The sequence below is a fragment of the Myripristis murdjan genome, chromosome 6, assembly GCF_902150065.1.
Source record: "Myripristis murdjan chromosome 6, fMyrMur1.1, whole genome shotgun sequence".
NCBI classification, from domain to species: Eukaryota; Metazoa; Chordata; class Actinopteri; order Holocentriformes; family Holocentridae; genus Myripristis; species Myripristis murdjan.
In genome coordinates, this window is record NC_043985.1 from 5,680,505 (window position 1) to 5,693,943 (window position 13,439).

Genomic DNA, 13,439 nt, shown 5'->3' on the forward strand with positions numbered 1-13,439 from the left:
GTTAAGGATTTTAATGAAGTACCATTCAAGTGCACATTGGTTTAGATATCTCAGTACTGTTGCATGACAGCACTTAGGCTGTAGGTGTGAGGCACTTAGCTTATCGTTTTTGCATGATCAAATGGTGAGCCAGTAATTTTTTTTTATATATGTGACCATTGAAATTGTGCAGTCTGTCTGTAATTAAATCCAAGTGATGTGACATTGTCAAGTATCAACCTTATTTCAGTTTGACAAAACACAAAGTGCTAAAGTGCAAAAAGTGATTATCTCTTTATTAAGGATAATACAAGAAGAATGGTAGGTTTCAATCTTTTACACCTCCATTTGAGCTGTTATCTATTGGGACTTGGGGCCTTAAGGCTGCAACATCATATTACACAGCAGTTATGTTTATGTACTCAGTTAGGGGCCCTGATTAAGTGTGCTTAAAAAAAAAACCCCTCTGTGAAAATTAAAACATTTTCTCCAATTTTCTGAGACATATCAAATGGTACAATAAATTTCTATCGTCATGGGTGCTACATACAATATATAATTTTTGATCTTTTCAATAATCTTTACAAAGCAATTTGAAGATGAAGAGGAAGAACTTTTTTTGTAGATAAACCACTAGACTTGACTGGCCTCCGTCTCTGGAGCGAGCGTGTTTAATCTGGTGCAGAATGTCCCTTGTACTGTTGCACATGTTTTGGTGTGCAGGGTGTCGGCTGCTCTAAAAGAGATTACAGTGTCAGATAAAATGACCCACCACTGGCGGTCGCTGCTGCCTTTTCAAAGCTACAATCCTCTCAGTGAAAACTACAGCAAAGATCCAAAGGGTGATCTGCCAGCATCAACTACCAAAAATTACATTTAGTAAAATTGAATTTCACGTGTACGGGCTCTTATCATGAACAGAAAGCAAAGTTTTAGTAGTAAATGTCTGATGTTTAAAACTAAAAGGCTTAGATTTAATAATACTTGATATGTCGTTAGTGTCTAACACTTAGGTTAAAATCTGACAATGACTAAGATTGATGACAAATGCCTACCATGTGCAAAACATGTTTAAGTCACTGAATATTCATTAATAATAGATAATGCAAAGATAGCTAATATTTCATGTTACCACCACCTTAAATAATGTTATTCTTTTTCAGTAAAATAGAAATTTGCATTATCATGATAAAAATTAAGGTTAATACATTTTCACATTTCCTGAAATACTTGAAACTGAAACTAGTGCATGATTTCAAATTCTACAAATTTAAAGGAAGAGTTCATCCAAAAATGAAAATGTGGCCGTTATATGCTCATTCTCATTTCACTGGAAACACTGGTGAGGTCTGTATGTCCATGTAACACACAGCAGGTTAGAAAGCACAGCTCACTAGAGGCCTCCTCTAACAGTGGAGTGAATCCAGGGCCACAAACAAACAAACAAACAAACAAACAAACAAACAAAGAATGTTAAATTATTCTAAAGCACATAATCCATCTATCCAAATAATCACAATATTTATCATCAGTGTTTCAACTGACAGGAGGCTGAGCTGAGATAATGACAACATTTTCATTTGGGTGAGTGAACTATTCCAATAATCTAGCAAAGTTAATTTGAAACTATAAAGCTGCCTATTTAAAAACAGAAATTCTTCATATTTCAAACTACTTTATATTTTAACTATGATTAAGCATGACCAAACAGACAAGTGTTTGAAATACATTTGAAGAATTTAACCACAGTAAGTCTCCAGTTCTCTCAGATAAAAAAAAAAATCTTAAATAAAATTATATAGAAAAAAAAAATTAAAAGAAAAGTCAAAATAATAAGAGGTGGGAATATAAACAACCAACAGTGAAGACGACGACACACCAAGCGAATTCTAAAAAAGCAAACCCATTTAGTTCTGTACACCCCAAAAACTAATAGCTACAATTTTAGGTCATGACCTGGATCGGTGCAATATCAGGTCAGTTCACAACAGGTGCACATAACACGGCTCATAAGGCATGTCATGTGGGATATAAACATGCAGTATTACATTACACTGACTATATGACAGCTTTTAAGTGGAAAAATAATGTCACTTTCAGCCTTCCAGCTCGGCCAGGATCTCTGGCAAAAGGTGGCATGTTTGGTGATCTTAGATTAGCACATCTGCTCTAAGGATGTTAATACGTGTGAATTATAATGATCAGCCCTCTCAGAGTGAGGGCTGAGCTCAGTCCACTTCCCCTGTCTCTGCCTCTGTAGCATCACAGTAATGTGAGAGGCAACACTGAACTTGTATCACAGCTTATCCCACATTAAATCAACCAGACAATTAACTGTAGACTTGTAGTTATTTTGTTTGCTGAACCGGAAAGTATCGCTTATGTTATAAATATGTTATTTCCACTGAAACTATTTATTACCACACATACAGTTCCCATATAGCACCACATCTACTCTATATGGGTTGCAATGACAGGTGGACAAAGAATTTTCGGCGTTCAAGGCCGTAAATGGAGACAAAGCTTCAGTTTCCTAACCTGGCACCCAGAAACACACCGAAACCGGAAACTGGGCCGGTTTCTCGTGTGTTTCTAGATTGTTTTTCTAGATTTCTTTTAATGTTGAACCATGTGAAGTCTATTTATTATCTGGGTTGATTTCTCCTGTCGTCAAAGTGGCTCGGTGTGTGGAGTGTTAAGGCCTGTGTGGGTGGCCTGCCTCATCGGCCAAGTTGAGGATGTAGCTGGCTATGTCGTCTTCTGTGGGGGCGTCAGACATTACCCACGATTCATTGGCAGCGGTCACTTGCAGGCGGCATATTGGACAGTTTCGACTCTGTCCGCTCCTATGAGAAAAAAAGAAAAAACACAAGAGACAGCTGAAGAAAAAATGGATGCAGTTACTTGCCAGTGTGTATTCTTGTAACAAGGGAGTTCAATTAGATTTCTCCTTTGGGACAATTTTGTGCGTGTGTGTTTATCTCACCATTTGTCGATGCACTTCTGACAGAAGCTGTGTGCACAGGGCAGAATAAGGTCAGACTTGCCATCCATGCAGATACAACACTCCTCCTCGTCAGTCAGCTGCTTCACCCTGCACGGGAACACAGGCAGGAGTGGATACCGAGGGCTTCGTTTTACCGAACTGACAGATTGCCACTTTAATAATATTCTCACCCATTCACCCATTATCTCACTTTGGAATGGATCACTTCATACTGACGCTGGCACAGGAGACTTGGTGGCTTGGCAGGCCAGGACTTGTCTTACTGGCTAACGTAGCTAACTGCCCACCAAGGTGAGAAATTAAAGTGAGAATGTGCTTTAAGGTTCACAAAATGTCTTTGAAATAAAAAATGAAAGGGCCAAAAATGTCCAATATAATTAGCAGAGCACTTTTTTGCTTTTCAGTGTTAAATGACCCCACATGACCCCTACTTCCTGTAAAACAGAGGATCTTAAATGGTGACACCATCCTGCACTCGTGGGTGTGAATTAAAATTTCAACCAGTAACACTTTCACAAATCTTTAAACATCCCCTCTCATTCACCCTGTCCCGTCAAATAAAATGGTATTTCTTTCCCAAACTGATATCCTATTGGTTTGCACTTGTGAATGATCTTTCCCTGCACTCTGCTGCAATTGCTACTGCTGTCCCTGCGGGGTGAGAAAAACAGAGGGTTTGGATCAGAAAACAATTGAGAGAATAACCTAAAGCAGTGGAATATGTTAGAGCACCTAAAAAAAACATAAAACAACCAATGATGATGAAAAACTCGAGAAACAGTGGAAAACCAGTGTGGGATGTGTTGTAAATTATGATAAAAAAAAAAAAAAATAAATGAATAACTAAAATGGTTCTTTTTGAATATGAAATACAAATGGCTGTAAGCAGAAGGCAAACCTCCACAAACACTGATCAGCCCCTGTAACAGTTTACGGTTCATTTAGGCTTATTGTTTGTCTTCCAGGTTTGATTTTCTGACTAAATGCCTTGTGGATGTAAATCTGTCCAGCAGCCAACCTGGACGTCTCAAATGTCAGACATTCCCAACAGCACATGAACGCAGTCTGACAACAAGGTAACCTATAGGTGTGAACTGGACTATTGCTCTCTATATAATATATATACTCTATATATACTAACCTGCCCATCCACATGCTAGCCTGGCAGGAGTCTGTGGACGGCAGTGGTGCTGAGGGCCCCTCGGTGGCGCACCCTGCCTCCAGCACCTCTGCGGCCTGGCTGGTGATGTCACGGTACAGCTGGATGAACTGGTACAGATTCATGATGCGCGACGCTTCCACCATGCCGTCCACCTTGTTGATCTGATGGGAAAAAAACAGGCGGACGCACAATTAATAACAACACTAGTTAATACGGCATTTGTCACAGACGTATATCATAGATGCACAGGGGTTCTATGAAGGTTATTGGACTGAATCAGCTGACAGTCAGTATTCTGCATTAACATTTAGGCTTTACATTTTGCATTAAATATTAACTTTTCATGCCGAAAATAGTTATTTTCTTTGAAAGCTTGTGCAGGAAACTTTTTTCTTAGTACTTCTGACAAATTACCATTACACACACAGGGTCCACTCTCAACTAAATGTATGAGAAAAGATTTGGTCTTGGGGTTGTAATCTCATTTGTTAAAATCCGTATGGGGTGAATCAAACAACCAATCACTGAAAGGAAGTGTGAAGATATTTTTTTTGTGGTATTATTGACAGCAATTGATGATAACACTGCTTCTATCAGTACTACTACTACTGCTACCACTAAAAACAGTAGAATCCAATAAAAAAAACCTTGATTTGATTCAGGCTGTGGGCTCCCCACAGGAAACCAGTGTTGTATGAATCAGTTCTAAAATAAATATATAATTAGTCACACTGCATTATATCCATCATATCAGCAGTAGATGACCAGCTGGTTCAGTGGCGGACTCAGGCTGAGGGGTGGGGGCGAAAAAATACAAAAGTTTACCTACTGCATGACAGTCAGTCCCACCAGTGTGCAAAAAGCTATGACGCATAATGTATGAGGAAACAGTTTTCATCCGGACCAAATAACAATATTTGTATTATAATAACTGAATATAAGTGTACTATATATAATGTTGTATTAGAACTGTATTACACACCCTCTCACCCTCAAGGTTGTCAAACTGAAAAATCCATCTAACCCAAGACATAAACACACCCAACAATATGCTTGAGAACACTATCTCTTTCTTTGCCACCAAATAAAAGAGTGGGCAGATGCTCAGGTTAGCATGTGTGCGTGTGCGTGTGTGTGTGTGTGTGTGTGTGAATGCCTCGCCAGCTGTGGATCAGTGACGTCACCTTGGTGCAGACGATCCTGACAGCCACCTTCCACAGGGCTGTGGCATCTGAGCCTGGCTGCACCTCAAACAGCAGGTGCTTCTGCTGGCCAGCGGCGAGCTTGGCCGTCCTGCCGGAGAGCAGCGCAGGAGAGAGCAGATTCAACACTGTGAGCCACACAGTTCATCAGTAAGCAGTAAACAGCACAACACGTACAGAGTGTGTGCACTCACTAACGCATGCGAATGTCTAACCCATTACAAGGTGTGACATTTAATACTTAACAATTTTGACCTCTCAAAATTGAAGGATAATTTCAGCCATGGTAAATGTTCAGTCCATTTTTCAGTGACTGCTGTCAAGGGCGGGACTTGACAATATAAATAAACCGGAGACACCAGTTAATATTTGCCAGACATTCCTCTGTTTATACAGTGGTTTTTACACTTACTTCTTCCAGTATTTATGTTTTTGCATAATATCAGTCACACCTCTTTTCCTCCAATTTGTCCAATGCGAAGTTTCAGAATACACACATTAATTTAAATAGATAGGAATTATTTTTGTCCTTATAGAAATGTTTTTTAAATCCTTCATTAGCCAAGGACTTGTAACAATTTATAGACTCTCATATCATTTTACTACACTGAGTTTGACAAACATGGCACTTTTGACATTGTTTAGACTTGAATGAAGGTGAATCGCACACATATGTCGGACAACAACTCTGTGACAACTGTTGATAACTGATAACAAATTATGAAAAAAACTGATTTTTTTTTTTTTTTAATGGGAAAGAGGGAAACTGACTCTGCATTCACTGTAGCCAGCATTATCCTTCCATATTTCTCTTTTGGTGAAATTTGGGGGTAGGGTCAGTGCTCAGAATTTGGATGATAAGCTCATCCATGTCTATTTTATTGCATGTGAGCAAATAGCTTGGACCCAATAAAATAGCATAATTAACCAAGTCAAGTCAATCAAATGTTGAAGTGTAAAGCCTCAACTATTATTTTCATTATAGATTAATCCATTGATTATTTTGTTGCACATATGTATGTACATTTGTACATATTTTTGTACATACAATTGTCATGATCTTCTGCATAATTTTTATTTTGTGTATATTGTATTTTTGTCTACTATTATTATTGTATTTTTTTTTATTTTTTACTATTATTCTTATTGTACAACTGGCATTCATTGTGGGCGGCAAAGTAAGAATTTCATTGGGCAGGGAACTTGTTTCTTTCTGTGGACATGAGAATAAATACTTTGACTTGACTTTCTCAATTTCTCAATTAATTATTTGGTCCATAAAATGGTGAAAAATGTTGCCCAAAGTGACGTCCTCCGAAGTCTTTTTTGTCTCATCCAACAGTCCCCAACCCAAAGACATTTAGTTTACTGTCATAGAGGACTAAAGAAACCTGAAAATATTCACATTTAAGAAGCTAAAAACAGAAAATTTGGAAATTTTCTTAAAAATGACAATGGTTTATTTAACAATTGGCAACTAATTGATTACTCGACTAATTGTTGCAGCTCTACTCCAGTGTCTTCTTCTGTGACCTGTCTACATAATATGACCAAGAGTACCTCTTCTGCTGGAAAATCAAAATAGTAATTAAAATGCTCCTCAAAATGAGAGCTGAAACAAATTGAGGAATGCTGGATCAATCTGCTCACTTGAAACGATTTTGCACATGTTAGGAGACATCACTACATATCTAATAAATCAATCCTGTTTCTTTGGATCACTGTAAGAACAAGAAACGTCAAGCTCAGTTTCAAAAAGAAAATAAAGCTAAACCATTCAAAAACACAACTAAAGGTTTGTTTTTTGTTTTTTTTTTTCAGAGCAAGAAGCATAAGAGCCAGCAACAGCCTCCATTCAGACCAGCTGATCGAATGTAAAGCTGAAACGTAGTTATTAAGTGGAACCGGAATAAAGTTTTGTATTACCTGATTTGTGCCATGAAAAGGTCTGCAGAGGGTATTAAAATTCAGCATGGAGTTTAATCATGCATACCTTGGACATGAACAGATCCCACAATGCTGACAGATCAGAATCAGAATCAGAAATACTTTATTGATCCTTGAGGGGAAATCGTCAGCTATTCTGTAGAGCGTACACGCATGCTGCATGGATGCAACAGAAATTATCTTATCAAGACAACGTAACAATCTATTCTGTCGTGCAAGCAGATGAGTCAATCAACTGCTCGTGTTCATGTCTGCAATCGTCATATCAACACATTAAACACATAACAAACCCACAGTGTATATATATATATACATATAACCTATATATAAATATATATATATCGCAGTCAGGACAACCACAAATTGTCTTTCATGGGAGAGATGCGTGCACATTTGCCTCATTAAACCCCAGTGGCTGACCTGCTGACTCTTTTTGTGTCTTGTGCCTGACTGAGGTCTGCTGTCTCTGATCAACTAACTGAGCTCCTCTCCTCACCTCACAGCTTGTTTTCTCATCATCTACATCTTCCTTTGTGCCCCGTAAAGCAGCCCAACAGATTTCCTGCCACACCTGACCTCACAGCACTCAGTGAAAAACATGATGCAGAGGCTGTCAGAGCAGTGCACATCTTCTCAGCGATCGTCCAGTGCTTCAGCATTAATTATGTCAATCGATTTTTGTCAGGTACTCTGAGTTCGCTTCTTTTCAATTCGTTATGTGAATGCTTTTGAACCATTTATTTTCATTTACACACAGTTTTGACTAACTATGGCATATAAAGTAAAATAATAAATCAAATTTCTACACAGCACTGTATTGTTCTTATAGCTGCTGTATCCACATGCTTCCACTAGTAGTGCATAAAATCTTTCAGCAGCGGGCTGGATCTCTGTCCAATAAATTAAACTGGTTCTAATCAGTGATCACACGCCGTGAAATTCAAACAGAAGTGTCAATGCCAGATGGGTGACATGCTGACACTACTAACGGCCTCCAAATAGTAGCTCAGGTTTTCTGGCATTTGTTCAGCCACATCACTGATCTGGTGACTGAAACTTTTTAACATCATCACCATCATCGTCATCATCATTATCACCATTATTATTATTATTATTATTATTATTATTATTACTATCATTGTTGTTGTTGTTGTTGTTATTGTTATTATTATTATTATTATTATTATTATTATTAGGAAGGTGAAATTATGAGCGCTTTAGAACATTTCTCGTCTGGTTATAGTGAGCGGCTTATTGGTTGGTGCAACCATAGTTGATGTTACAAAGTCACAAGGCTCAAAGAAAGAAACAATAACCTCAGATTAGGGCTGTGCCATATGACCTAAATCTCATATCCTGGTATAGGTAATTTCATATCCTGATAATGATATATAGCATGATATAACACATTTTCACTGAATTACATGAACAAATACTTTTTATGAAATGACCACATGGAGAGGCCTCTCTCTTGCTACATTTTGATTTATGTACTTGACAAATAAAAGGTCCTTCATCATATTTTAGTATTTTCTGGAACCTTTGTTCAAATTTTCTATTCAACAGTGGCTCAGACTGGTGCGCCCACTTTTCTTTGAGCCTGCCTCATGTGCCTCTACATCAGGCAGTGGCTTCATGTATTGCCCAGAAATACTTTCAGCAACCTGCACAGCAGAGGCACAGGAGGTTACAGGAGGACAGCAAAATAATGACTGCAATACGTGAGTGACAGTTTTTCCAGCTCGACTCAACAAGCAACACGTCTTGTGCCAGCATTGCATTCTGGTCGACCATTGGTGGAGAAACTGCAGTCTCTGCCTCTACCTCGGTGTGTTCCTGCCTGGATGATGTTGAACATCAGTGCAACATGGTGATTCCAGAAATTCTGACACCAAAACCTGACATTTACTACTGCTCAACTACTGCTGTGCCAGAAATACCTTAACATGATGTGATGTCACTCAAAGATATTTCCTGCACACCAAACAATAGGCTACTGTTATTTTTTGCCTGATCAAAAACAACAACAACAACAACAACAACAACAACAACAACAACAAGAAAACAGGCACAGCGTGACAGCATGTATCTATGTCGAAATTCTTATCCTGCTTGTACAAAGTACATCTACCCTCCAGACAAGCAGCATGACCACTCCATTCAATTATTCTGAGCTTTTCTTGTCACAGCTGAGTGATAACACCCCACTTCCACCACATTATTCTGCCTCCCAGTTTTTATCTCTGAGAGCGAGGCTAAATTTAAATCAGCTGAAGCAGGGGCCTAATGTTTGGGGAATAGACCGAGTCAAATCCTAGACTGTGAAAGACGACTGCAGCTCTCTCCAGAATTTAGCTTTTAACCAGAATAGTGAACACCAGGGCCAAAAAATTCCATGATGCTCAGCTGTTAAATAACTCAAATTCCAAAAATGATATTTGTCCTCACAAGTTAACCATTTAAATGTTACTCCACACATTACTTGGCTTTTTTCTCCAGCTTTTCCTCCCCTTGAGCATAGTAGCTGGACTAAATAACCTCAACCACATGAGCATGGTGAACAGATGTTTGCACGACTGCACAGACTGTGTCAGACTTACACGTCGTTCAGTTCGGCCACCCTTGCCAGAAACTCCTCGTAGGTGAGGTAGCCGCTGTCCCGGACCAGTCCGGCGTGTTTCACCAGCTTCTCAGGCAGACGTGTCATAACCGCCTGGCCTGAGATCTGCTGGCCCATCCCGGCTGCAGCACTTGCACGACAGCACTAGCAGAAGACCACACCTCATTCAGTGCTGGGGAGTCTGGTGGGAAATAATGAACTGTCACAAGACAATAACAATAATGGCTGGAGCAACTGCTTAGCATGAAGGCTAACGCCTCTCTTGCAGTGAATTATCAGATGTAAGTAAAAAAAAAAACACAGAGTCAATGGTGGGGATGTCACACAAAAGCACGAGAAATATAACAAATAAAAGTGTTTTTGGTTTCTGTAGTATTCTGTAACTCAGTGTACTTATTCTAATGTAATGTCAATATATTTCTATACTGAAACACTTAAAGCCATGCTTACACTGTAGTACATCATAATGAGAGCAAATAATCATACCACTGTATTTACTGTTGCTGCAGGACATTCAAGTTCTTCAAATATGAAATGAGTATTTTCTGGGACTGCCTTGTTTTCTGTTTAGGCTACAGGTCAGTGTTTCACTTGTAACTCAGAGCTCTTATTCCAGTGTCGCCTGTGTGTTTAAAGACTTCAAGCACAAAGTTCCTGTGACTTTTTATATAATTTGTTGAATCGGGTCCTGAGAGATGTCAGCTAACTAAATCCTGGTATTGGGCCATCCATAGTCAATGGACTGTAGCTGACCACCTGACACACCAAGAGCGACCATGTAGGCCAAAATTAATCCGAATCAGAGTAGCCGTTATTATCATTGTATAGAAATACAACAAAAATAGCAGTGGCACTCAAGTGATGCATTTCCTAATTTTGTGCCTCTGCATTTTCATGTTTTCATTTTCACATACATGCATTTTTTTAAGAATTCTCACATGAATATATCTTTATATTTGTTTGTGAGGTGATGGAGTATGTGAAAGAAAGTACAGTGGAACTCAAAAGAGTTTAATGGAAATGGAGGGCAGTTTATTGAAGCTGAAACAGAGACCACAAACCGCAAAGACAAAACCTACAGCATGCAGTCAGAGTATCAAATAATATATTAGCGTTGCCTGAAACAATCGCTGCTCTGTCTGCATCTGTTGGGAGGCTTATCCCTAAGTATGCAGCAATGCAAGTTTAACTCAAAAAGAGGCCAAAGCAGCGCTCTGCTCCTCTGATTGTCTGAAGGTGTGTTCTGAATGCCAGACGAGACAGCTGGAGGTGCTGAGGCGTCACTGCTCTCAACCTTGGATCTGTGCCTGGTTTCACATGCAAGTCAGCAAAAAATCATAAAGTCCATACAAAGACTCTAGTGTACTGACTTTGACGAATCTTCAGCTAATCTTTAGATGGATGGAGACACTTTGGGATGATTTGGGTGTGATCATGAATCTCTATACAACCACTCCAAAGAGCAAAAATGTTTGATGCATCACTTTACATTCCCTCAATGCCTTCCAGGACACTATTACACTATTTTATTCCTTTTTTAGCAGTTCTAATTGTCTAATGTCATTTTCATCACTCCTCAGTGCAAAAAAGTGCACTTGCAAAACAAAGAGAAAGACACAGAGGAGTGTGACAGTAAAGATAATGCCCTCTTGTGCAACCGTGCAGCTGCAGATAGTGAAGCGCCGCTTGCAAAACGACTTCCTGAGTAAGAATGAATTTCCTTTGTCAATGCAAGTAAATCAGCTGATCAGGTGACATGGTGGCGCCCATGCAAAAATATTAATTTACAACTATTTAGTTCTATATATGGGTTGCATAAGTACTTTTATTATTAGATCGGTATATCCAATTCATGCTCATGTGAGAAAGTGAAAGTTTTTTTTTTTTCTTTAAGGTGAAAGTGAAAACATGCCTGTGAATTAAACTCATGAGTGACAGTGAGAGCACGTCAACGTAACACTGAAATACATGCATGTCAGAGTTAGAATATATGATAAATATGGTATAAAATGAGATTACACTATCTAACATAACCGGTATAATGAGATGAGATTATAAGGATTTAACTGAACGCCTAAGAGAGAGGCCCTGAGTTGAATTTGGTCTCCACGGCTGTGATGAAACTCATCATAAACTGCTGCCTCTATATAATATAATCATCCATAAGGTTTAATCTAACGGTATTGATTAGCATTATGTAACCTAACTGACAGCTAGCTGACTGCTCATTAGCCAAGCGCTAACGCTGGGTGTTTGACAGACGTTAGTCACTGAAATTAACGCCACTAACACCCTTATCTTGAACTGATTTTAAATGCCGTGTTTTAAAATGTACTGGCACATCAAAGTTCACATAAACCAACTGCCGAGCGTCAATGACCATATAGCTTAGCTAGTGCTAGCCAGCCCGTCGTATCGCCGCGGTTCGCCGACAGCCTTCACGGACAAGCAGCTTTAACCAACCGGACAAACTGCGGCGGCTGGATGAAGAGCCGCCGAGAAAAGCAGCCCACTATCGCAAAGGTGATGAAGGTTTTCTCCTTACCCAGCAGCGCAGTCAGTCAACATAGCTGGTGGGAGTTGCGTCTAAACTTCGCAGCTAGCTTTGTTGCTGTTTGTTTTGAGAGGAAAAAAAAGAAAACACTGTCGCAGTTTGATGACGATGACGTTTGATGACCAACTAACCAACCTGATGGCATTCGTGTTTTCTTTTTATCCCGGTGAATCGAGGTATTCTAGTATTAAATGCTGTGTTTTGTTTTTGTATATTTTCCAGTTGGAGAAATTGTCACCCAGTGCTCAAATCTGGACTCTCTGCAGCATTAAATTCCATTTCTGGGATCTTGTTTGGCTCAGTGGGCTGCATCTCTTTTGCTCTGTGAGACAAGTAGACTTGATAGAAATGACACAGGTTCATGCAGATGAGGGCAACTTGAACTCAGACCAGCCAGTCAGACCTTTGATTTTATTTTTAATTACTATACTTTTCAATGTTTTATCTTTACAAGACAGTTGAAAGTGTAGTGTAAAAGATAGAAATTGCTGGGAAAGAAAGAGAGATGATGTTGTAAAAGTCCTGGGCACAAACTTGGAGCGATGAGTCCTTAGGACACCCCAGATTATCCACCCTATTATTCACAGAATAGAGTATCACCTATTAATCCCCTTTTAGGTTGACATAAAAATATTATGCATCAGCACTAGGTGGTATCAAATCGATTCAAGCCACATACACTACTCACAAAAAGTTAGGGATATTTGGCTTTTGGGTGAAATTTATGGAAAATATAAAAAGTTCACGCTACAGTGATATATCATGAAAGTAGGGCATTTAAGTAGAAGCATACACTGGTGATTTCCTCATCTCAAACAATTTCTTGAAACAAAAGCCGACAACAGTGGTGGATATACCACAACAAAAAATGTCAGTGTCAATAACTTGTCATGTGCCCTTGAGCATCAATTACAGCTTGACAACGACGTCTCATGCTGTTCACAAGTCGACTTATTGTCTGCTGAGGC

At 39.1% G+C, this 13,439-nt stretch overlaps 1 protein-coding gene across 1 annotated transcript; it reads right to left on the reverse strand.

Moving 5' to 3' along the window:
* Positions 1-249: 249 nt before the first annotated feature.
* On the reverse strand, positions 250-12,590 carry rnf141 (ring finger protein 141). Its single transcript, XM_030053973.1, has 6 exons — positions 12,463-12,590; positions 9,898-10,098; positions 5,333-5,441; positions 4,128-4,309; positions 2,966-3,073; positions 250-2,825 (listed from the first exon to the last, which is right to left on the reverse strand). Exons 2-6 carry the CDS (start codon positions 10,032-10,034, stop codon positions 2,675-2,677), a joined length of 687 nt encoding a protein of 228 aa, XP_029909833.1. The 5' UTR covers positions 10,035-10,098; positions 12,463-12,590; the 3' UTR covers positions 250-2,674.
* Between the last annotated feature and the right edge of the window lie 849 nt (positions 12,591-13,439).

Excerpts from the sequence above, each read along its gene's own strand:
- rnf141 (XM_030053973.1), bottom strand. The coding sequence starts at position 10,034 with ATGGGCCAGCAGATCTCAGGCCAGGCGGTTATGACACGTCTGCCTGAG. Across the intron at positions 4,310-5,332 it reads TCAGGATCGTCTGCACCAAG|ATCAACAAGGTGGACGGCAT; the intron begins GTGACGTCACTG and ends TTTTCCCATCAG. Across the intron at positions 3,074-4,127 it reads GCTAGCATGTGGATGGGCAG|GGTGAAGCAGCTGACTGACG; the intron begins GTTAGTATATAT and ends GTTCCCGTGCAG.